The sequence below is a fragment of the Pan paniscus genome, chromosome 21 (assembly GCF_029289425.2).
Source record: "Pan paniscus chromosome 21, NHGRI_mPanPan1-v2.0_pri, whole genome shotgun sequence".
Taxonomy (NCBI): domain Eukaryota; kingdom Metazoa; phylum Chordata; class Mammalia; order Primates; family Hominidae; genus Pan; species Pan paniscus.
In genome coordinates this window covers 43,692,284-43,717,806 of record NC_073270.2, presented here as the reverse complement: position 1 = coordinate 43,717,806, position 25,523 = coordinate 43,692,284, and the positions used below count along the sequence as shown (strand labels likewise).

Genomic DNA, 25,523 nt, shown 5'->3' with positions numbered 1-25,523 from the left:
GCAGGCAGATTACAAACAAAGTGGGTTGCTGGGTTTCAGAACTGAAGGCAGGGACCTCTGGGCTACTTAAATCTACTTAAATTCAGTGCTGCCAATTCTGTCCCTTCTTCCTTGGTGTTGTCATGTCACTGATAACCTGCCAGGGTCAACCATCTTACCACCCGGTAGGAAAGCCAAGCGTGGGGTGTGTGTGCACAGTGCATGCCGTGCCAGGTTGGGAGCAGAATGCTCTTGATGACAGATCGAGCCTGGTCGCAGCACCGCCTGCGCAAAGTGGGTTTTGGTCATCAGAGGCTGTGGTCGACCACAGGGTAGTCATTTCCTCACTCTGCAGGCTCTGTCATCCCTCTCGAACACCTCAGAGGCGTGGAAGTAAATGTTGTCTCAGTACTGAGTAAATAAAGTAGCCAGGGAGATGATCTCTATTTGTCTTATTGTATAGATGTATTTTAAAAGATTTTTATTGGGTCTCTTATGATGAGCCAAGTGCTGTGTTGAGAGTTGAAGATTTTCAGAGATAACTACCAAGGCCTCACATTGTTGTTCAATAGCAAGATAACCTTGGCAAATTAATTCACTTCTCAAAGTCTCTGTTTTCTCATCTATAAGACCGAAAAAAGCATATATGGTATTTTGCTTATTTCACCTACTACAATGACGACAAGGATTCAGTAAAGTCAGGTAGCACAAAATACCACCACAGAGTAAAAGTCACTAAATAGTAGTTGTGAATCATTATTTAAATTTCTTCTTATTCCAAAAATGACTTGGAACATCTTATACATTGTTTGCAACAAAGAAAAAAGGAAGGAAGTGAAGAAATTTTTTAAATGGAAAAATAACAGCAAAAACAAGATGAGACCGAGTTGAGGTTAATATAGACAATACAGTTAGAGCCCTGCACCCTTGCTAGAGAGGAGCTTTCAGAGTGGCTCTGTGCTTCCTGACAGACAGCAAAGAGGAAAATGGTACAGGAAGTACCTGAATAAGAGTTTTTAAAAAGAAAAGGAAAGAAAGCTTTTCAGAAAGAAGCATGGCTTTCCTTATTACTGACGCTTGAGGAAAATTTCTCTGTGGGTCATCTTAAAAGAACACTGGGTACTGTTGTGACTAATATCCTCAGTGTCCTTGCAGTAAATACAGAAGTACATTTCCTAGAGCTGTTTCTGAAGGCATCCGTGAGTGGAGGCTGCTGGCTTAGTGCCAGAGCACAGGTTACAGGAAAACAGTTCAGGCAGGAGGTGGGCAAGCCTACCTAGGCTGCTATGAAGATGTCTTTATCTTCAAGGATACATACCTTCCAGGGAGGGGCAGGAAACAATGTGGCCCGAGAGTGCAGCCAGCTGGGGGAAAGGTCCGAGTCAGCCCTCATAGTGCTCAGCACAGAATGCCACTTTGAAATCTGTGCCCAATACACTGTCGTGGGATCTAGGCTTGCAGGGTTCCTGGAGGCAGGAGAACTGGCCAGATGGAAAGGGCTGCTTTTAAATCTCGCCCCAGTGGGATTTAAACCCTCCTAGATTCTGGCTTATTTTTGAATTGTCTATAACAGATTGGACCTCTCAGCGCCATATCCTTTTAAATATGCGCAAAGCAATGGAATCATTCCTCTGCATTTATGATACTTTATCTTGTGGCACTTCAGAGGTATGGTTAGCATCATTTGCTTCTACTGGTGTTTATGGTTTTAACTCCTGCCCTTGTTGCATTTAAATATTTTTGATATGGGTCTCTGTGTGAGTATGCATGTTGGCGTTAGATCGATAGATGAATGGTTTTGAACAGGTAAACATAGTTAAGTCAAACGAGCATGTATAGCTGCAAAGGTAATTGGTAGTATTTATTTGGAGAGTAAATCGTTGCTTCAAGTCATAATCCTCCATTTCCAACACTTAGAAATAAAAAACGACCTCCGTGCAGGGGAAGATAGCTAAATTGAATAGCAAGAAAGGACAGGCTTGAAATACTGGTTAACCAATGAACCGAGACCCATTAGAGTAAATTACCAAGTATAGAAACATAGCCCCACTGCTTGCTGGCTAGGACGCATCAACACCCTGAGCATCCATTTGTTTAAAAGGAAACACACAGCCTCCTTTGCAGCATCAGCATGCACAGAGTGATGGGAGAAGAGATGGCCAGAGAGGAGGAGAGTGTGGAGGCTGTGCTGCCAGAGAGGGAACAACGGGAACACCAAAATAACTTAGTGAGTATGCCTGCTTTCCCACAAGTGAGCTTACTTTCCCACTGCATTTAACCGTGCCCACATAGAGAGAGCCTGTATCGTGTTCCTAAGGAGACATTTCTGAGTAACTTCTTTAGAAGCCCCAAATAAGTAAGCAAACAAACAGATCACAAAGCCACATGTTCTTTACCACTGGCATTTACCCTGATGGCTCATGAGAGCATTTTATAAATCCAGAAAGAGACGGAGAACAGCAGATCCCTCAAGCAAGTAATTGACACAGGAAGAATAGCCTGTCACCCAGGAGAGCTGGAAGCCCTGAATTTCAGTTACAGTTTATTTAGCTTCACTGGGCCTTCATTGGCTGGCGCTTTTCTAGATCTCTCTTTGAGCAGATGTTGTCTAGACAGAGATGGTGAGAACATATTCTGTAATATTTGCTCCTGCAGCAGAGCAGAGGGGGTTCTTTTTGGTTTTGCCATATTGGGAGGGTGGGGGTGGGTAATGATCCAGTGCCCATGATTGAAAACTCTCGTGGTCTGTTGGAGCTACCAGGGATCTTAGAACTGGTCTGGTCCACTCGCTCTTTACAGAGAAGCAACTTGCCGTGCCTCTCCTCAGGAAGCCATGCCTGGTGCCACCCGCACATCACTTCTAGGATGGCCCTTGCCACAGTGTGCCATGGGCCTCTGTGATCCCTTAGGCTACCCCAGCAGACAGGGAGCCCTGAGGGCAGAGCCTTTTTTGTCCCTCTCTCTTTGTGCCTCAAGCACCTCAATTAGGGCCTGGGCTGGACCAGGCTTTAGTAAACGTTTGATAAACCATGAAGAGATAAAACTTAAACCCAGCTGACCAGATTCCAGGAGCACGTTTCCTCCCTCCCCATTCCCACCTCCTCGCCCCCAGCTTGCTCACTAGGGGCACCCCCATACTGATCACGAAGGAAGGAGCCACTTCTGGTTTGGCATCTGGAGTTTATTAGGTACTTACTGATAGCCGTCAGTTGTAGATAGGGCTGAAGTGCAGGCAAATGGCTGCCTGCATGGAGTGAAATTCAATAAAACTGCATTTTAAGTGAAAAATCAGTATAAACACCAGGCTTCTTTGCCATGGAAACAGTTGCTTAGAAACTGCCTAACAGCGAGTTCTAAATTTTTTAAAGTCAAGTTATCATTTAAGCTACACGGCCTTACAGGTTATTGAGAGATAATCACTCGCCTCAGGACACTCGGAGGCATGTGGCACAGCTGAGTGCCTCCCGATACTCTGGGGACCAGATAATCTCTTGATAACTGTGCTCTCTGGAGCCACTGATTTGGGCCTGGGGGGAGGAGAAAGAAATTTTTGTTCAGGAGTTAAATGGTGTACATATATTTTTTAAAAAGTGTTTCTCTTTGGGTTTGAAAAAAGATGGAACTGGCCATTTGGCGTGTTCAACAGCCATCCCTGCGCATCGCAAAATGTATTGGGAACATTTTCCAGGCAGTTACCCCAGTCACTTCAAAGCAGAGGTCCTGTCTTTGTCTTCTGGCTTTGGCTTATGCAAAAGGAGTTTTCAACAACTTTGGCTTTCAGCTGTTCACGCTCTGGTTTCAGCTAAGGCTGGGCAGGAACTGGCCCCAGGACAAAGTGACACCAGAGTTTGGAACAAAGCCTGGCGCTAAGGACTCAGATCAGACCTCCTGGGCCTCAGGCTCAGCTCCCAGGGGCTTAAAGCCAACAAGGGTGCGGTTTGGAATTTGTCGTGTTTAGAGTTCAGCAGGCCGCATGCCTCTCGGAGTGAGAGCACAGCTACACTTGCCAGCCATCTGGTTGCATGGCACGGCATTTGCTCCCCACCTCAGGCATGCAGAGGACAAAGTATATTGCATTTGTTTCTTCCTGAAAATAATGGGCGAAATTAGAACATCATTGGCTGAGAACTGGGACACCCCCACCAAGTCAGTATGGAGAAAATTATGAGTGAAACAAAAGACAAATGTTTTGCCCTTTTCAGGGTATCTGAAAATTATCTATGGCATGGTAGTGCTGCTAAGATTGGTGGTGTTAATTATGCCTCAGATTCTGTGTCTGTCTCTCTCTTTCTGGAAGAAAAGAAGGAATACTGTTTTCATCATATACTTCAAAGTGTTGTCCTGCACCTCCTCTCCTCAGAGCCTCAGAACGACCTGTGAGGAGAGTGGGCCAGGTGTGATCATCTTTGGAGAAAGAGGAAACAGGTTCATGAGGCAAAATCACTTGCTCCAAGCCACAGAGGTGGGAGAAGGAACGTGCATTCCTGCCATTCTGGGGCATCTGCCCCTTTAAGAGCAAAGAAATGAGACCCAAAACAGTCCTTCCAAGAGTTTGGCTCTTGCTTAATAAAAGAAGGTGAACTTTGCACAAGTTTTTCCTTTGCTTTTCTGTTAATATTTTATGTGGATATCTTGCAGGGCAAAAAGAGTGGCTTATTTTCTTTTCCTTTCCTGCCAACAAATACGACATTCATATTTAGCATGTTAAAAAGAGCTCAGAAAATGAACATTGCAGCATTTTCATGCTGTGTAAGTCAGAGCGCAGCTATGACTGAACTGGGTCGTGGCACCGCTTTGCTGGGTGTTGCCCAGATAAAAATATTCCTTGAAGCTGGGAGAGCACCATGCTGTAGCTTGAGAAATTGTTCCAGCTCTTGAAAGGGGAAAAAAATCAAATGAAACCATTTGCATTCTAACAGTCTTTGGCACCAGGGAAAACTGTCAACTGTGTCACGTGTAAATAGAAATCTGCTCCCCGCTTTTGGTGCGTTTTTTCATAATTTCCCTTGCCACTCTAATTATCAAAGATATTTTTATTTTTAAACAAAAATTGTCTCCCACGCAGGCCTCATCTTTCTGCGGTGAAGTGGAAACAATGAATTAGAATATTCTAATCACTTCTCCAACAACCACTGTGGAGGTTATAAACACAAGATTATCCTAGCAAAGAAAAGTAAATTGTTTGGGCACAGAACAGGCCAGGAAAAAATTCAGTAGGCCAGGCCCGGTGCTCACACATGTAATCCTACCCTTTGGGAGGCTGAGGAGGGTTGATCACCTGAGGTCAGGAGTTCAAGACCAGCCTGGCCAACATGGTGAAACCCCGTCTCTACTAAAAATACAAAAATTAGCCGGGCATGGTGATGGATGCCTGTAATCCCAGCTACTCAGGAGGCTGAGGCAGGAGGATCGCTTGAACCCAGAAGGTGAAGGTTGCAGTGAGCTGAGATCGCGCCATTGCACTCCAGCCTGGGCAACAGAGTGAGACTCTGTCTCAAAAAAAAAAAAAAAAAAATTCAGTGCCCTTGTCCACCCTCCCCACTCCCCCACTGCCTCCCTGACCTCCTTAGTGTATGTCCACTACACCTAAGGATGACATCAAGACTGGCTTCACGGTAAGACCCAAATCCCCTGAGGGTGCAGGTCTTTCATATTAGTGAAATTAAAACCCAGAATTTACTCCAACTTAGCAGGCGTTGAAGTTCCTATTTCATGCCCAGCAGTATGCAAGAGGCTCCTTAGAATAATTGCCAATAATAAAATGTGATTTATCAAATAGATACTATGTACTGTTAATTGGTAAATAGGGGTCACGTGCTAGACTGTGTAGGGCTTGATCTGTGCTTTAAACCTCAGCAAAACCCTGAGTGAAGTACATCCCCCATTTTTGGAATGGGGAAACTGAAACAGGGCAAGCTGAATAATTTCCCAAAGCCACATAGCTAGTGATGCCTCTGATAATTTGAATCCTGTTAATAATCTTCCTTGTTCCTTCCTTGGTGGTGAGAGTTTAACCCCTCCTTCAGATCCTTTCGTAGAACTTAAGTATTCTAGAGAGGGTTGTCGTCTAAAGTCATTCATGTGCAATGTAGTAACTCACCATGTCCTCATTAAAATGAGAACTCATTCATTGTTACATGGACACATTGCAGGGGAAAAAAGAGAAATGAGAACCTGTTCAGTCAATATTAACTGGATGCTGACCACATGCCATTCCAGGTGCCCGAGATACAGCAACCTACAGAACAGATGTGGTCCCTGGTCCCTGCCCTTGGGGAGCTTATGTTGTGAGGGAGACAATCAATGGTCAATATGTGCTAGGAAAGGTGTCCTGAAAGAGAAAAGTAAGGGGCAGCCTTACTTGGGCACAGTGGTGTGGGCAAAATGGCATGGGGAGCCCAGCCTCCGAGCAGGCGATGGTGAGCTGAGATGGGCAGACTAGCTGGGAGGCCCTGCTCACTGCGGGAGGGCCCCATTCTTCCAGGGATTGCCAAGTCGGACTGAATTGCCACCACGTATGAAGTTTACGCTTAGACTGCCCAACACAGTGGCCCTGGGCACGTGACTGATCTTTCAGAAATAGTATTTGAGCAGCTAAGAGGCAAGAGTTGTGACCCCAAAGTTCAGACGAAGATAAAAACCACCCTCGGTGGCTGTGGGGTGTCCAGTAGCCCAGGGCCCTTGAGCTCTGTCCCTGTCATGTGTCAGAGGACATCAGTGCTCTATCTCTGCCAAAGGTTACAGAGCAGAGCTCAGCCAGTCCTGCCCCAGGAGAATAAAGGAACCCTTTGACAGCCTGCCAAAGGCGGCATATTCTGTGGATCTGATCCCTGTGGGGAAACGGGCTCTTCACATGGGAGCCATGAGTGTCTGTTCACACCACCAAGTATCCATGGCTCTCAGCCAGGAAGGGTCCAACTGCCGACTTCAGCAGCATGCTGGAGGACCATAATATTAAGGCTTGCTCAGGGCCCCCGAGCAGGACAGGGAGCCCTGCCCTGGGCCTGCCTCAACCCTGGGCTGGGCCTGTGAGCTGAGCAAAGCCTTTAAGAAAGGGTACACTCTGTCGTTTTTCTTCTTTGTGAAAACTCCTGCTTTCTACTCTGGAACTCAACCTCTTTCTTTGCCAAGAGCTTGTTTGCTGTCAATATTGTTCTGCTCAGACTAATTACTGGTTTCTGTATGTCGATGGATATGAAACTGTTACCTGTATTTCGGTTGGGCTTTGGGACCATCCTACTGGTCCTGTCTTAGGAACTCAAGTGGGTTTTTTCTACTATTTGAAGTGACTTGATATTGTTATCAGTTTTTTCTCAAATAGCCCGGTAAACAGCCTCCTGGTTGGGGCTGTAGCATTCCCCGCCTTCCCTCTCTGTACCCTCTACTCACTCCTTTCCATCTCTCCACAGCGTCTTCCTCCACTTGATGAAGGTGGACCCAGACTCCACCTGGTTCCTCCTGAACGAGCTTTACTGCCCCGTGCAGTTCACACCTCCCCACCCCAGCCTCCACCCCGTGCAGCTGCACGGGGCCAGCGGGCAGCAGAACCCCTACACGACCAATGTGCTCCAGCTGCTCAAGGAGCTGCAGTGACCCTGCTCCCCCACCACAGAGGCCACCGATCCCTCCCCTACTGCCAGCCAGAAGCTGGGCTGACCCCACCCCAGCCATAGGCGGTGGCAGCGGCAGCAGAGAAGGTGAATTAGTTAGCCAATCGATTTATAAATTGATCGATCACACAACTGCTTAGAAATGGATTGAAGGAAAGTAGCTGACTATTATTTATATTTCATACCTTGTGTTTTCAAGTGACATTGTCTGGTGGCTCTAAGGGTTTAACTCCTTAGCCTACCATCTCTATAGCCCCAGCTCCCTCACAGGCCACACACACACACACACAAGAGGTCAGTTCCCCTCCATCTGCATACACCTCCCTGTCTTCAAATAATGAGATGGAACTAATTTGTTTTACCTAACCTGATCTTTGGGAAACAAACGGAAATAAAGACACTTCTTGGATTAAAAGTATGATCAAGAGCTCACTTTGAAGTTTTTTATTTAAACTGGGTGGTTTTTTTAAAATGAGTTTATATTCTTGAATGGTTAATATAGAACCATGGTATAAAATCCAAATCCAAGCAGTACAAAACAGAAAACAATGAAGAGTAAATCTCCCCCTCCCCATTTCCCAGCCGTCAGGTTTCTCTCTCCAAAGGCAACCACTCGTAACAATGTTTTGGTTACTTTTCAAGCAGCAGGTTAATTTTTTTTAACATTTTACTATGGGTAATAGTGTAAATTCCCATGTCCCCATGAACCTGGCTTCCCTGGCAGTCAGCATGTGGCCAGGCTTGCTTCCTCTGTGCCCCACCCATGTACCTCTCTCTCCACACCCCGGATTTTTTGAAGCAAATCCCAGATGTTACATTGAAACTTTTTTTAAACGTACAACCACAATACCATTATCACACCTAACCAAATGAACAATGATCCTTTAATATTGTCAGATATTTTCAGTGTCTAAATTTCCCCAGTGTGTTTGGATCAGGATCCAAATAAGTGATATACATTGCTGGTATCAGTATATTCCCTAATAAATCTCTTTTAGGTCGGGTGCAGTGGCTCACGCCTGTAATCCCAGCACTTTGGGAGGCCGAGGTGGGCGGATTACCTGAGGTCAGGAGTTCGAGACCAGCCTGACCAACATGGAGAAACCCCGTCTCTACTAAAAATACAAAATTAGCTGGGCGTGGTGGTGTATGCCTGTAATCCCAGCTACTCAGGAGGCTGAGGCAGGAGAATCACTTGAACCCAGGAGATGGAGGTTGTGGTGAGCCAGGATTGTGCCATTGCACTCCAACCTGGACAACAAGAGCGAAACTCCATCTCTAAAATAAAAAATAAATCTCTTTTAATGTGTAGATTTCCCCCTCCACCTCTCTCTCATTTTCCTTGTAAGTTTTTTGGTGGAGAAACACGGTCATTTTTCCTACAGCATTTCCCACCGTCTGGATTTATTGATTGCATCCCTATGGAGGTCATTTCATGGGCCCCTCCTCTCACCTGTGTTTCCTGGCCATTGGGAGGCAGAGTAAGAGTCGTGATCAGGGTTGAGTCTCTTAGCTTTGTTTTTGGCACTTCTCCATAAGTGGTGTTACGTACTTCCATCAGGAGGTATGTAAGTCTGATCTTACTGTGTTATTAGCAACCATGGTGATCTCACTGGAATCCACACACTCATTAGGGATTGCAGAGTAATGCTGTTCTAATTCTGCCATGCTGGCTTACTGTTAACCAGAGTCCTTGTGTAAGGGGAACCTTCCCTTCATCAACCATCTGGTAACCTACCGGTACAGTTTGTATAGAAAAGGCAAGATGGCACCTGCCTGTAATCCCGGCTACTCGGGAGGCTGAGGAGGAGAATGGCATGAACCAGGGAAGGCAGAGGTTGCAGTGAGCAGAGATCGCGCCATTGCACTCCAGCCTGGACGACAGAGCAATACTTCGTCTCAAAAAGAAAAAAAAAAAAAAAGAAAAGGCAAGATAAATACTCGATTTTTTTCTAGCTGAGAAATTTAAAACACACAGATTATGTAAATTGAGGTGCACATCCCACCCCAGGGCTCCCATGTTTGCTGAAGGATCCCAGGGATGATGAATGCTTCCTCACAGGTGCATGGTGAGGCACCGGCTAGATCACAATTCCGGTGACATAGATAATCCCCAAACTCTTAAAAAGCCCAGAGGGTGCCTGGCATGGGGACATGGTGTGAGGGTCCCCAGCCAGCTCTGGAGAGGCCCCACTCAATTCCTTCTCCACTCCGCCCTGCAAGGGCCGAGTTATGTCCAGCTCCAGTCTCGGCGGCAGCAGCCTGGCTCTGTCTGGCTCCTGAGCCCTCAGGGAATCCTTCTCTTGGGGCTTTTTTCAGTTCTGCAGCCTGTAAAGTGGAGGGATTGGACCAGAGGGGGAGCTCTTCATCTGTTGGGATTGTGGGGACCCACTCCCCAGAAACTTGCTCCCTTGTTACCCCCAGGAGGGCACTGCATCCTCCAAGACTGCAGTGGGCACTATCTCATCTGCTGAGGATGCTTCACTGACCTCACAAGATTCCATGTACAATTCCAGAGGCTTCACCTGTGACCCCGCAGGGACCCCAAGTTAAGAACCCCCTCAAAGAGCAAGATAATCACTTAACTCTCTTTGAGCTTTAAAATTCTGGGATGATTTCCTTTGGAAAAAGGGAGAGAAATGCCTCTAATTACGGAGATGGTAAAAGCATTCACAGCATTGTTCCTAATTCCACTGGGGACCCAAAGTGATAGGCTAATTCAGTCTCCAGATTCTGACAAATAAGAAAACAGGTCAGGGAGGTGGCATGACTTGCTGAGCATTACTTAGCTCTCCCGGTGAGATTAAAGTAGCCTGCCTTCGCAGAGCATCTGGGTGTGGCAAGCCGCGATGCTGTCCTGAGAGGCCAGGAAGATGTGCACACGCATCCTGATAAAAACTTGGACTCTGCAAAAGCTCTCCAGGAGATAATCAGCATAAGAGGATACACCATGGCTCTCCGAAAACCCACTTCTTCCTCAAAGAGTTAAGCTATCTTGAGTTGCTTTCAGATTGTTGCACTTGATTTAAAAAAAAAGAAAAAAATCTCATTAGAGTGCATCTCCAGTTATGATTATATTCAGGCAACTTTAATTTTGAACCTGTCCAGCTGACTCAGTCTAGTCCTTGTTAACATAAGCTTTGCAAAATACTCCATTCCCCCTGTTAAAACTTGTGGAGTAATAGGGGTTTCTTATTTCACTCAGGGCGCACCAGCACTTCAAGTATTGTTTGGGCTGGGGTTAGGGGTTGGTACAGAATGGATAAGTAGATACTGCAAGGCCTTGAATTTCAGCTTGAGATGTTTGAGCCGTGATCTGCAGGCTGTAGAAGGCTCCTGGAGGATGCAGGAAAGTGTAGACCTGGACCCAGGGGATCCTTGGAGATGGCTGGAGGGGGGTGGCTGTGGTCTTCAGAAGGCACTGTGTTGTGGAAGGAGCATGGATGATTTGGAGTTCCTCAGCGCTGGGCTTCGTTTCTGACTCCGCCTCTCTGTAACCGTGTGACCTTGGGCAAGTCATTTTACTTCCGAGCTGCATTTTCCCATCTCTGAATTAGAGCTGTTGCCACTGCCTCTTCAGGCAGCTGCATCAGAGGGGATGAATGCGGTAGTGTTTCTAAAGCATCTGACACTGTGCCTGGGGCTCCAGCAACATCTTTCCCCCGCTGCCCATGGCTTTGTTATGGCTGCAATACACACTCCTCTTGACGGTTACAGCCGAGGAAGTAGATGGTTAGGTCTCAGCATGTACCACCCAGAAACTAAAATAGAACCACGGTAGGGGGAGAGAATCAAAGAAGGCTTCTTGGAGGAGGTGACGTCCTAGTGGACAAGTAGATTTCAGCAGACAGAATAATGGGCATTCCAGACAGGAAAAATAACATGCCCAAAGAGCTGCGGGCATACCTGCCAGTATCTGTACACATCATAACTCGGTTGGGAGTGACAGGAGACCCAATTCAAAATTGGCTTGAGCAAAAAAAAATACCTTGGCACACAGAATGAAGAGGCCCCGCAGGCACAGCTCCCCCAGCCTGTCTGTCTTCTGATGCTGCTTTCCCCAGTGGTGGCTTCACTCTGACTCCAGGCTCCTGTTCCTTCAGCGTCACACACCCAAGTGAATGTGCACCTCCTAACAGCTCTAGCCAAAGGCCTAGGATTGGGTTGGATTTTTAGAGATGGGGTCTTGCACTGTTGCCCAGGCTGACCTGGAACTCCCGAGCTCAAGAGATCCTCCCACCTCAGCCTAAATCCTAGGATTTGCTCTCATTGGCTCAGCCGGTGCTTTGCCCAGCCCCAAACCAAACTTGGTCCATCTACAACGGGTGTCAGCAACTTTCTCTGTAAAGGGCCAGAGTGAATCTATTAGGGTTTACAGGCCATACATAAAGGTCTCTGTGGCATCTTCTTTGACTTTTTTTTCTTACAATCTTTTTGTTGTTGTTGTTGTTGTTGTTGTTGCTGCTGCTGTTGTTGAAACAGGGTCTTACTCTGGTAGCACAGGCTGGAGTACAGTGGTATGATCTCAGCTCCCTGCAGCCTCAATCTCTCTGGCTCAGATGATTCTCCCACCTCAGCCTCCCAAGTAATCTGGGTTTACAGGCGCACACCCCCATGCCCGGCTAATTTTTTGTATTTTTAGTAAAGATAGGATTTTGCTGTATTGCGAACCAGGCTGGTTTCAAACTCCTGGACTCAAGCAATCAGCCCACTTCAGCCTCCCAGAGTGCTGGGATTACAGGTGTGAACCACCGTGCTGGGCCGCAATCTTTTAAAAAACGGAAAAATTCTTTTTTTTTTTTGAGACGGGAGTCTCGCTGTGTCGCCCAGGCTGGAGTGCAGTAGTGCAATCTCGGCTCACTGCAAGCTCCACCTCCTGGGTTCATACCACTCTCCTGCCTCAGCCTCCTGAGTAGCAGGGACAACAGGCACCCGCCACCATGCCCGGCTAATTTTTTTGTATTTCTAATAGAGATGGGGTTTCACCGTGTTAGCCAGGATGGTCTCGATCTCCTGACCTCGTGATCCGCCTGCCTCGGCCTCCCAAAGTGCTGGGATTACAGGCGTGAGCCACTGCGCCCGGCCAAAAAAAAAAACGGAAAAGTTATTAGCTCAAGGGCCTCACAAAAAATAAGCCAGGGGCATTTGTTTTTTTGTTCATTGGTGGTTTGTTGTTTTTGCTTTGCCCTCGGAGCTTAGTTTGCCAACCCCTGAACTGCAGCAATCTCGGGGACAAGTCTGGAGACACCCACACCATATGGAGAAAGAGTTGAGGTGGAGTGGTTTCCCTAAAAGAAAGCACTGTGTTTGGTTACCAGGAAGAGAGATGCTGGGATCGGGGAGGGCATATATGACAGGCACTCACCACCCTGTATTTGTAGCCTGTGACACGTGTGGTGTGGCAGTCTGGGAGAGTGAATGTGAGGAGGTTGTGGGCGCTGAGGCCACATTTATGGAAGGCCTTGAATGCCAATCTGAGTATCCCAGCCTTAAGGGATCAAGAAGTGGCCTTGGAAGGTCCTTGAACAGGTGAATAATGTATTGAAAGCAGGAGGTTAGGAATATTCATCTCGTGGCAGCATACAGGAGAAATTGGAAGGGAGAGAGACTGGCAATGAAATTGTATTTCTGAAAGTCCCAGGACGAGAAAATGTACCTCTTCCATCAACCCCGAACTGTTTGACATGCCGTGGTTCATGGGCAACTTGAGGCACATAAATATGTGCTTTAAAGTTTAGAAGTAAGAAGTCAGATGAATGGAACCTCTGATGAGGCTTCCTCTGGCTTGTTCCGGAGAGTTGAGGAGCCCTAGAAATGATTTTCCGCAGCTCCAGCTGTGATGAGCAATGCAGGGTCCCTCTCCTATTGTGTGGCTTACCCAGTCCTGTGCGTCGGGCTTGATTGGAAGCCAGGTGCCCGTACTGCCTTTCCTCCAGAGTAAGGAATAGAGGCCAAATTTCAGAAAATAATTCTGAGTGATGGTGGACTCTGTGGAAGCGTTGATTGCTTTATAAATGGCATGCTCCTCTCTGCGCCGCCCCCCCACCGCCCGTCCCGCCCCCGTCTCCCCCCCCCCCGCCCCCGTCTCCCCCACTCCACAACTGAAGTTTGGAGGCAGCGGCTTTTCAAATTACGCTTGAAAAGCAGCCTGATTTCCCACAGGAATCATCTCCTAGATTAGGAGCTGTTCTACCTTTTCTGACAGTTTTACCCAGAGTACAAAGCCAGTCTGCAAAGGACAAGGAGGGAGCAGTGCCCTCCTCGCTTCAAAGCTTTCAGCACCAACCGTTTATGAAAATGTCTCTCTCACTGCGGCCGTATCCCGGCATCTGGGGCTGCCTGCTTTTGCAGCAGGAAAGGGTTAAAAAACACTGATGAATGGCTGCCTCCACCACCCGCTTCCGTTTCCCCTCCTTATATAATTTGCCATTCTTTTTGCACAGCAGCTCCTGGGTCTCAACCTGCTCTCTCAATCAGTACCCTCACGTCCTCAGCTTCCTCCCACACAGGCGGACTCAGAAGTAAGGAAAGCACCTTTCAGAATCTCTGAGGCTGTTTCCAAGGAAAAAGATGGGTGGGGGGAGGCGGGGAGAAGAAGTAGTGGAGAAGAGTCAGAAGTTCCTTCATGAAATAAAACATGTTGCGTTACCTGGGCGTAGGTGTGGGGGAGGGATAGGCCTCAGCGCACCCCACCTCTTGTTAGCCCTCCTTCTCGTTGTCTCATGGACCCCACCGGGTGCACTCAAGTGTTTCACCCCAAACCCTGCCCCAGTGCCCTGGAGGGAATCGAACTGTGCCACAGCTCACAGGTGACCTTGGGCGCTCTCTTCCCCTGCCTGTGCCTCAGCCTCCCCATCTACTAGGTAAAGGGTTTGAACCAATCAATCCCCAAGCATCGTTCCACCTCCTCAACATCTATAATTTGATAATATAATGTTGGAAAGTATATGGGGAGACAGGCATGTACATTGGCACAAGGTCTTTGGAGGTCAGTTGGGCAGTATCGACCAAATTTGAATGCACACACTTTTGATCAGTAATTCTGCCTCTTAAGTATTTCATACTCACACATGTGCACAAAGATGTACACGCCTAGGCAGTTCACTGCGACATTGTTCCAAATTTTTAAAAAGTCACAAATATTGAATGCCTAGTATGTGCCAGGCTTTATGCTTGATACTCTTCCTTAATATCCAAAGAATGGAAGCAAAAGATAGGAAATAACCTAATCATGGTGCTGAGCTCTTCATCCAGAAGAGACTGAAATGCCCCCCACAACACAGAAATTCTACTGAGCTATACTGAAGAGTGATACCTCAAATGTCATGAGGCCAGGCATGGTGGCTCATGCCTGTAATCTCGACATGTTGGGAGGCTGAGGCAGGAGGATTGCTGGAGCACAGCAGATTGAGGCTGCGGTGAGCTATGATTGTGCCACTGCACTCCAAAGTCATGAAATATTACTGTTAACTATTCCTCAAAGTAAATAGAAAATTAGAGGCCAGGTGCAGTGGCTCACATCTGTAATCCCAGCACTTTGGGAGGCCGAGGCAGGCGGTTCACCTGAGGTCGGGAGTTCTAGACTAGCCTGACTAGCATGGAGAAACCCTGTCTCTACTAAAAATACAAAATTAGCTGGACGTGGTGGCACATGCCTGTAATCCCAGCTACTTGGGAGCCTGAGGCAGGAGAATCACTTGAACCCGGGAGGTGGAGGTTGTGGTGAGCCAAGATCACACCATTGCACTCCCGCCTGGGAAACAAGAGTGAAACTCAGTCTCAAAAAATAAATAAATTAATTAATTAAATAAAGGAAGAAAAGAAAATTACAAAGAACAGGGGAGGGAGGGAGGGATGGACTAGTTAAATGATCTCCAGTACATTTATATAACAAAATACTGTGCAACATTTTAAAAGAATAAAACAGGATGTAAGGGTGATCTGGCTGCAACATCCATCACCCCATTGATTGCCAGGGTTCATTCGGCTGATCTGGCTGGCTAGGCAGTTGTCCCCTTCCTCCCTCTCTGCTCCATGTGTGTCCCTCCTGAAGCTGCACACTCTGTCGAAGAGGACAACCATCCCCAATAGAGGAAGACTGGTCTTCAGTCAAGGGTATATAAGTAGCTGAGCCCCCCTGCTAGAACCTCCAAACAAGCTCTCAAGGTCCATTTGTAGGAGAACATAGGGCTCCAAGCTTCCAAGGCTCCGGACACATTCAAATGAGGCACTACCTGTGGTAGTCTGCCTTTAAAAGAATAAAAAATAAAATAGCAATAGCTATCAGAGTTTTAAATGCACATACCCTTTGACTCAGCAATCCTGCTTTTAGGAATTTACTTGCCATGATCAAAGATGATGAATAAAGTGTTGATGCATTGTTTGCATTAATGAAAGATTGGAAACAACCTAAAAGTCCATCAAGAGAGTACTGGCTAAATAAGTGCCTCATAAACATGGGTAGTGTACCACATAGCCTTTCAAAATAATGAGGTAGTTCTCTGTATAGCTCCAAGATACATTATTAAAGAAAAAGACAAGCAGCGGCCGGGCTCTGTGGCTCATACCTGTAATCCCAGCACTTTGGGAGGCCGAGGTGGGTGGATCACCCGAGGTCAGGAGTTTGAGACCAGCCTGACCAACATGGCAAAACCCTGTCTCTACTAAAAATACAAAAATTATCTGAGCATGGTGGCAGGTGCCTGTAATCCCAGCTACTTGGGAGGCTGAGGCAGGAGAATTGCTAGAACCCAGGAGGCGGAGGTTGCAGTGAGCCAAGATAGCGCCATCGCACTCCAGCATAGGCAACAGAGCAAGACTCCATCTCAAAAGAAAAAAAGAAAAAGACAAGCAGAACAATACTGCTGTGTATGGGGAAGGGGGACACCTGATGTGTGGATTCTCTCTTAAAGGACACCCAAGTGGCAGCCTTCAGCTTCTAGGAAGGGTGACAGGATCAGTGATGAGAAGTCTTCTCACAAGTACCCCATACACCCTTGACATTTTTTTAAACCCTATTCATGTGTAGCTTATCCACTCACACAAAAAAAGTTATCAAAATAGAAGGCGTTTATGTGTCTATAATCCTATGGCAAACTCACATTTGGTATTAGGGTCCTAACATCATCTTGGGCCCCTCGCTTGTGCTTTGTGTTTCTCGAGGGGAACCAGGGCTGGGAGAAGGGGAAGCAATGCTTAATCCAAATAAGTAGCTGGGCGCAGTGGCTCACGCCTGTAATCCCAGCACTCTGGGAGGCCGAGGTGGGTGGATCACAAGGTCAGGAGTTCCAGACCAGCCTGGCCAAGATGGTGAAACCCCGTCTCTACTAAACATACAAAAAAAAAAAAAATCAGCTGGGCGTGGTGGTGGGCGCCTGTAATCCCAGATACTCAGGAGGCTAAGGCAGAGAATTGCTTCAGATCACACCACTGCACTCCAGCCTGGGCGACAGAGTGAGACTCCGTCTAAAAAATAATAATAATAAGCAAAAAATAAGCAATAATAAGCAAAAAATAAGCAAAGGAATCTTGGAGAGGATGCCTCTCAGGGAATGGGTTGTATCCCTGTGGGCATGCAGGAAGATGATCTCCCGCCCATGCCCTAGCTCATCTGAGCCCCCTCAGAACCCCAAGAGAGGCAGGTCAGGCCTCGGAGGTTTTCCTGACTACCCATGCTGAAATCAGGGCACTGCAATGCCGCCCTCCTCGCCACAGCTCTGCGTGGGGCTTGCAGCCTTTTTCTCATGTAGGAGTCATATTCCTTTCTGCATCTTCAGCACCTGACAGACACACGACAGGGTCATGACTTGCCGCTTCATCTCATGGTCATGATGACTGACATATCCAGTGACTCCTCCAGAGACATTAAGAGCAAAGACAGGATTCTAACAGGAGGCTACTGATCAGTTGCATGATCAGTTACAACAGGGTTTATGGAACAGGATCTGAAATCTGCTGGTTGGAAATTTCAACAAGTATTTTTTGAGGCTTTCTATGTGCCAGCCCCAGAGATAAAAAGACATGTATACTGCCTCTTAGGAGCTAGGCTTACAGGAGAGCTAAACAAGGCAAGTTCGTGTGAGAAGACAGCAATAAGAGTCTGCATTGGGAGGAGGTAGGGAGCGGCAGTTAAGCTCATGGGCTCTGGAGATAAGAAGGCCTGCCATGTGGCCTTGGGAAAGTCTCTTCAGGACTCTTAGCCTTGACGAAATGAAAATAAGAACAGTACCTCCCTGGGAGCATGGGACACCAGAGTGGTAGAGTGATAGACTCAGGGACCGACTGGCCCCTGGGAAGTGCTCTATCAGAGTTGGTCACCACCATGAAGATGATGATATTCAAAAATATAAATGGCAGCCCAGAGGTTGAACCAAAAGGCAATTGGGAGGCTTCATGGAGGAGACACCACCAAGCTGGCATTGCAGTATTTGCCCATCAAGTACACAGGGAAGGCCTGCTCTGGACAGAGGGAACAGCAGGTACAAAGGCTCAAACAACACATTTAAGGTGTTGCTCATGTTGATGTGAGGTGAGGGCAGTGGGCAATGAAGATAAAGAAAAAGGTGAAACTTCAGGAAAGGAGGCCAGTCTGTTCAATACCCGAGAGGTGGGCCTGGGCTGTACATCTGGCGGGCACCCAATAGGTGCGTGAGTAATGGGTGGGTAGCATTGCCATAGGGAAGTTGTTCTCTGGGGCTTTTCTGCAGGGTGGAATAGGGTGGATGAGGAATGATGGGCAGAGCTCACCCTTGCCAGGCCACTCCCAGCCAGAGCTGAAGGGCCTGGTTCCTAAGGTCCCACTGGCAGCAAACACTAGGGTCCTAACTCAGGGTATTTCCAGCTTGTGAGCACCTGCTTTGCTGATTTCTGGAAAGTCTACACAAAAGAGGGGGTGCAGTCCTTGAGTTTACACTCCAGTGTGGGAGGCCAGACTTCCATGAGAAACATTTTCATTTAGTAATGGATTTAATGAGTGCAGAACTTCCTGTTTTAAACAAACAAGTGATTAGCATTGACTATAGATGTGAAAATGGATCCTAATGAATTGCTAATTAGCTGCCTTCTCTTCCTGGGATCTTTAGCTGGTAAATTCCCTCTCTAGCTATAGGGGGCCTTAGTCAATCAGACTGGCATTGATTCATTCATTCATTCAGCATACATTTTTTGAGTCCCTACTGTGTGTCACTGTAAACAAGAAAGGGAGGATCCCTTCCTCACAGTCTGATGAAGGAGACAGCATTAATCACCTAAACTTAAAGACCTATAATGACACACTTACAGGCCAGGGAGCTGGGACAATGTGCAACAGGAGGACCTGATCTTGCCCTGGGGTGGGAGGGGGCAAGAGGAAGGGGCATTTGAGCCAAGATCTGAAGAATAAGTAGAACTTAACTCATGGAAGGGGGAACAGAAAGAGTAGAAGAGTGGCTCAGACATCCAGAATGGCATATGCAAAGGTCTTGTGTTGAGAGGGAGCAGTGTGAGTCAGGAAAAATGAAGCCAGTGTAAGAGGTGTGCAAGGGGCATGTGTGTGTGTCACAGAACGAGAGCATGTGTAATTGATGTTGGCTTCATCCTTTGTAGCAGACAGTAAGTACCCAGTGCCCACTCCACATCCGTCAGGGCTTACCACCTCAGTGTGCTCCAGCCAACTTCCAGCTGCCCTGAATTTGATTTCTTTGACTAAGGATTTTCTGCAGGTAAGGAAGGCCTTCTGTCTCCACACTTGGCAGGCCAGAAGTCCTGGTGAATTAAGCAGGTCTTGGGAGCAACCCTCAGCCAATAACTGATGTGTAAAAATCACAGCTCCCCAGTGTAAGAGTTAAAGAAAGAGGAAAGAAACAGGAAATGAGGCTCAACAGTCAAAGACAGGTTTATCTTAGAGAAATAAACCTGAGAGGGGCTTCTGGCCGATTTAATGTTGAGCCACATTTCATCTTTCTTTCCTCTTTCTTAAACTCTTAAACCCAACCCCTTGGGCAGGGTAACTTCAAGGTGTGTATTCTACACTGGCTCCCACAGTTCCCTAGTAGGACTGAGCCCCACTTGGGCACAGTGGTATAACTTCCTTGACCCTGCACTCTTTCCCTGTCTCACTTCCCCATGCCCCTACTGGTGCTTCCTGGGATTAGGTCCAAATGAACTACCTGCCCTCAAATCTTTGTCTCAGTACCTGCTTCTGGAAGAACTCATGATAAGATATCCTGGAAACAAAACACAGATACATTTCAAGCCCCTTCCACATCCTAGTTACCCTTGCCTGGATCCCCTCCTCTCTCTCACTTGCTTCCCTTACTGAGTGTATCTGTAGACCATGGTGGCCCAGCTGGGGTCTGCTTAGCACACCAGAGCTTCTTAAGGTAGGTCACTCAGAGGGAGCCATTTGGTTCCCAGAGAGGCCAGTGGTATATGTCCATGTCCCCATCCCATCATTAGCTCCCCCTTCTTTGAATGCACCATCCTTCAAATGCTCCCTGCCCCTTGTAGCTGAAGCAGACCACCTTGAGGAGGAATCCAAGTGGCTGGCCTGTGTGGCCAGGGGCAGGGACAAGAAGTGCTGAGTGAGACACCTTCCGTACTCACCAGCCTTGCTTTCTTTTGTGTATGAATTGAAAGGATTCTCCCTAGAGTTGAAAAATAAACATGTTTTCTGAATAATATGGCATATTGACCTCAAAGTCCCTACAGCAGTTCTGGACAAAGCCAGGCTCAGGTTAGGGCCTGCCATTATTATCATTCATTCAATAGAAGTGATTCATTGTCTGTCCTCCCCTTCTTCTTAGCAACAGGGTCCTGGTATTTAGGCATACAGCTGATCCAAATAAAGACCATGTTTTCCAGTTCTCCCTGCAGCTGGATGTGGCCATATGACCAAGTTCTGGCCCATGACAGATAAGCAGAAATGATCTGCAACTTCAGCCAAGTCTCCATAAAGACAGGGTGTGTTATCTTCCCATGTCTTCCCTTCTGCTGGCTGAAGTGCATACGCAGTGATGGGAGGCAGAGTGGCCATCTCGGGCTGTGAAGGGAAGCCAGACTAGAGTCAGCAGATATTGTAGTAACCAGGTAGAAATGCCAACTAGTTGAAAATTAAGTGTCTTATGAAACTTGGGGAAGGAGAAACCAGGGCTCCTAAAACTTCCTTTGATTAAATAAGATGCAGTAGGTCCCAACTTTGACCCAACCCTTATAAGCTGTTAATGTCTGTCAGAGGCAAATCTTTTATTCACTGATTCATTTATTGAGCGGATGCCAGGAGCCAAGCCCTGTGCTAGTCATTGGGGATGCAGCAGGAAACAGGACACTTGGAGTCTGTGCCCTCCTGGAGCCTTCATTACCATTTCTAGCATTTTATTCTAAAGTGTTTCTGCCATCACCTCCAGTCAAGACGGCATTGGGTTCATGCTTTAAAAATAACCTCTGCTCCCCAGCTGGAACTTGTACATTGCGGATGGGAATGCAAAATGGTATAGCTGCTTAGAAAAACAGTTTGGGAGTTTCTTATAAAGTTAAAGCAACCCCACTCTTAGGTGTTTGCCCAGGACAAATGAAAACATGTCCACACAAAGACTTGTATATGAATGTTCATAGCAGATTTATACGTAACAGCCCAAACTGGAAACAATTCAAATGTCTATCAATAGAAGAATGGTTAAAAATGGTTAAAAAATTGTAACATAACCATACAACAGAATACTACCCAAAAAGGAATACACATATTAAAAGGAATATCCATATTACTGGATATACATAGTAATATGGATTAATCTAAAAATCACTACATGTGACGAGATTAAATGGCAGATAGGAGGCCAGACTAGCTTGCAACTCCCGCTCGGATGGACAGAGCAGCCAGTGGAGACTCACATCGTGAACTTTTGCTCCAAGAACTACTACAGGAACATACCAGGAAAGCCGAGAGAATCCACAGACCCTTTAAAGGAACTGGATCACTGCTGCAGGCTCCCTGAGATGCCAAAAACCTGTGAGTCCGCTTGCTTTCTCAACAGGGAGGCTCGTGGTCTGGGGCAAGTTCTCAGCCCTGGGCACCGGCTGCCTGGAAATCGACTCAGTGCTGTTGGAGGGGCATGGTAGGAGTGAGACCAGCCTTTAGGACTGCAGGCTGCATAGGAGTGGGTGAGGCCCATGACTGCCAGCTTTCCCCCATTTCCCTGGTGACCTGTATGACTCAGCAGAGGCAGCCATAATCCCCCTGGGAATATAACTCCACTGGACTGGGAAACAGTCCCCTATCCCCCACAGCAGCTGCAGTAAGCCCTGCCCAAGGAGAAGCTAAACTCAGACATGCCTATCCCTGCCCCCTCCTGGTGGTCTTTCTCTACCTGCCCTGGTAACTGAAGACAAAAGTCGTAATCTCTTGGGAGCTCTGCAGCCCTGCCCACTGCCTGAGAATCCTAAATACTTAACCAGTTGTCTCTAGGGCAAGTTTGCTTCCTCCGTGTAGGACCGCAGCTGATGCACTCTTGAAAGCACCACCTCCTGGCTGGAGGCCAACGAACTCAAAACCAGCACTCTAAACAAAAACACAACCAAAGACCCTCACAGAGCCCACTTCACTCCCCTGCTAGCTCCACAGGAGCAGGTGCTGGTATCCATGGCTGCAACACCTGAAGATGGATCACATTACAGGACTCTGCAGATGCTTCCCGATACCAGCCTAGAGTCCAGTAGCTCCACTGGGTGACTAGACCCAAAAAAGCAAAAGCAATCACTACAGTTTGGCTCTCAGGAAGCCCCATCCCTAGGGGAAGGGGAAGAGCACCACATCAAGGGAGCACCCCATGGGGCCAAAGAGTCTGAACAGCAGCTCCTGAATCCCTAATCATCCCTCTGACATAGTCTACACAAATGAGAAGGAACCAGAAAAACAATTCTGGTAATGTGACAAAACAAGGTTCTTTCACACCCCCAAAAGATTATACCAGCTCACCAGCAATGGATCCAAACCAAGATGAAATCTCTGAATTCCCCCCCAAAAATTCAGAAGGTCAATTATTGAGCTAATCAAGGAGACACCAGAGAAATGTGAAGTCCAACTTAAAGAAATCAAAAACATGATACAGGAAGTGAAAGAAAAATTCTTCAGTGAAATAGCATAAGTAAGAAACAATCACAACTTCTGGAAATCAAAGACACACCTAGCGAAATGCAAAATGCTCTGGAAAGTCTTAGCAATAGGATTGAACAATCAGAAGAAAAAACTTCAGAACTCAAAGACCAGGCTTTCAAATTAACCCAATCTGTCAAAAACAAAGAAAAGAATTTTAAAAAATAAAGCCTCCGAGAAGTTTGGGACTATGTTAAACATCCAAACCTAAGAATAATTAGTGTTCCCGAGGAAAAAGAGAAATCTAAAGGTTTGGAAAACATATTTTAGGGAATAATTGAGGAAAACTTCCCCAGCCTTGCTAGAGATCTAGACATCCAAATACAAGAAGCTCAAAGAACACCTGGGAAATTTATCGCAAAAAGATCATCATCTAGGTACATAGTCATTGGGTTATCTAAAGTCAAGATGAAGAAAAGGATCTTAAGAGCTGTGAGACAAAAGCATCAGGTAACCTATACAGGAAAACCTGTCAGATTAACAGCAGATTTCTCAGCAGAAACCCTACAAGCTAAAAGGGATTGGGGTCCTATTTTTAGCCAGCTTAAACAAAACAATTATCAGCCAAGAATTTTGTATCCAGCAAAACTAAACTTCATAAATGAAGGAAAGATACAGTCTTTTTCAGACAAACAAATGCTGACAGAATTCACCACTACCAACCCAGCACTACAAGAACTGTTAAAGGAGCTCTAAATCTTGAAACAAATCCTCAAAATACACTAAAATAGAACCTCCTTAAAGCATAAATCTCACAGGACCTATATTACAATAACACAATGAAGAAAAAGGTATTTAGGCAACAAATAAGAGGATGAATAGAATAGTACCTCGCATCTCAATACTAACATTGAATGTAAATGGCCTAAATGCTCCACTTCCAAGATACAGAATGGCATAATGGGTAAGAATTCACCAACCAAGTTTCTGCTGTCTTCAAGACACTCATCTGACACATAAGGTCTCACATAAACTTAAGGTAAAGGGATGGAAAAAGATATTCCATGCAAATGGACACCAAAAGCAAGTAGGAGTAGCTATTCTTATATCAGACAAAACAAACTCTAAAGCAACAGCAGTTTAAAAAGACAAAGAGAGACGTTACATAGATAAAAGGACTAGTCCAACAGGAAAATATCACAGTTCTAAATACATATGTACCTAACACTGGAACTCCCAAATTTATAAAACAATTACTACTAGACCTAAGAAATGAGATAGATGGCAATACAATAATAGTGGGGGTCTTTAATATTCCACTGACAGCACTAGACAGGTCATCAAGACAGAAAGCCAACAAAGAAACAATGGACTTAAATTATACCCTACAACAAATGGACTTAACAGATATTGATATTTACAGAACATTCTACCCAACAACTACAGAATATACATTCTATTCTTCAGCATATGGAACATTCTCCAAGATAGATCATATGATAGACCACAAAACAAGTCTCAGTAAATTTAAGAAAATCGAAGTTACATCAAGTGCTCTCTCAGACCACAGTGTAATAAAATTGGAAGTCAACTCCAAAAGGAACCCTCAAAACCATGCAAATACATGGAAATTAAACAACCTGCTCCTGAATGATCACTGGGTCAACAATGAAATCAAGATGGAAATTTGAAAACATTCTTTGAACTGAAGGATAATAGTGACACAACCTATCACAACCTCTGGGATACAGTGAAAGCAGTGCTAAAAGGAAAGTTCATAGCATTAAATGCCTACATCAAAAAGTCTGAAAAAGCACACATAGATAATCTAAGGTCACAACTTAGATTATAAGATCTCCTAGATAATCTAAGGACAAACAAGAACAATCCAAACCCAAACTCAGCAGAAGAAAAGAAATAACGAAGATCAGAGCAGAACTAAATGAAATTCAAACAAACAAAAAAATACAAAAGATAAACAAAAAACTGGTTCTTTGAAATGATAAATAAAATTGGTAGCCCATTAGTGAGATTAACCAAGAAAAGAAGAGAGAAGATCCAAATAAACTTAATTAGAAATGAAATGGAAGATATTACAACTGATACTACAGAAATACAAAAGATTATTCAAAGCTACTATAAACACCTTTATGCACATAAACTGGAAAACCTAGAGGAGCCGGGCACGGTGGCTCACGCCTGTAATCCCAGCACTTTGGGAGGCCAAGGTGGGCAGATCACGAGGTCAGGAGATTGAGACCATCCTGGCTAACATGGTGAAACCCTGTCTCTACTAAAAATACAAAAACAATTAGCCGGGCGTGGTGGCGGGTGCCTGTAGTCCCAGCTACTCGGGAGGCTGAGGCAGGAGAATGGCGTGAACCCGGGAGGCGGAGCTTGAAGTGAGCCAAGATCGCACCACTGCACTCCAGCCTGGGCAACAGAGCTAGACTCCATCTCAAAAAAAAAAAAAAAAAAACCTAGAGGAGGCCAGACACAGTGGCTCACACCTGTAATCCCAGCCAACGCCAAGATTTGGGAGGCCGAAATGGACGGATCACCTGATGTCAGGAGTTTGAGACCAGCCTGGCCAACATGGTGAAACCCTGTCTCTACTAAAAATACAAAAATTGGCCAGGTGTAGTGGTGGGGGCCTGTAATCCCAGCTACTTGGGAGACTGAGGCAGAAGAATCGCTTGAACCTGGGAGGCGGAGGTTGCAGTGAGCTGACTGTGCCATTACACCCTAGCCTGGGCAACAAGAGCTAAACTCCGTCTCCCAAAAAAAAAAAAGAAAAGAAAAAAAAAGAAAAAGAAAAAGAAAGAAAACCTAGAGGAGATGGACAAATTCCTCAAATTCCTGGAAAT

General features: G+C 46.2%; 1 protein-coding gene across 3 annotated transcripts in view; it reads left to right on the top strand.

Moving 5' to 3' along the window:
* The window catches only part of TTI1 (TELO2 interacting protein 1), a 50,645-nt gene extending 42,638 nt beyond the window's left edge, over positions 1–8,007 (top strand). For 2 of the 3 annotated variants that reach the window (XM_003805013.5, XM_055105060.3), the window contains one exon: positions 7,389–8,007. In XM_003805013.5, the coding sequence (XP_003805061.2) occupies positions 7,389–7,572 (184 nt within the window). In that variant the 3' untranslated portion in view covers positions 7,573–8,007. Of the gene's footprint in view, positions 1–4,339; positions 4,571–7,388 lie in introns of those variants that run through there. The other variant, XM_008966405.5, reaches the window with a different exon arrangement.
* The last annotated feature ends 17,516 nt before the right edge of the window (positions 8,008–25,523 follow it).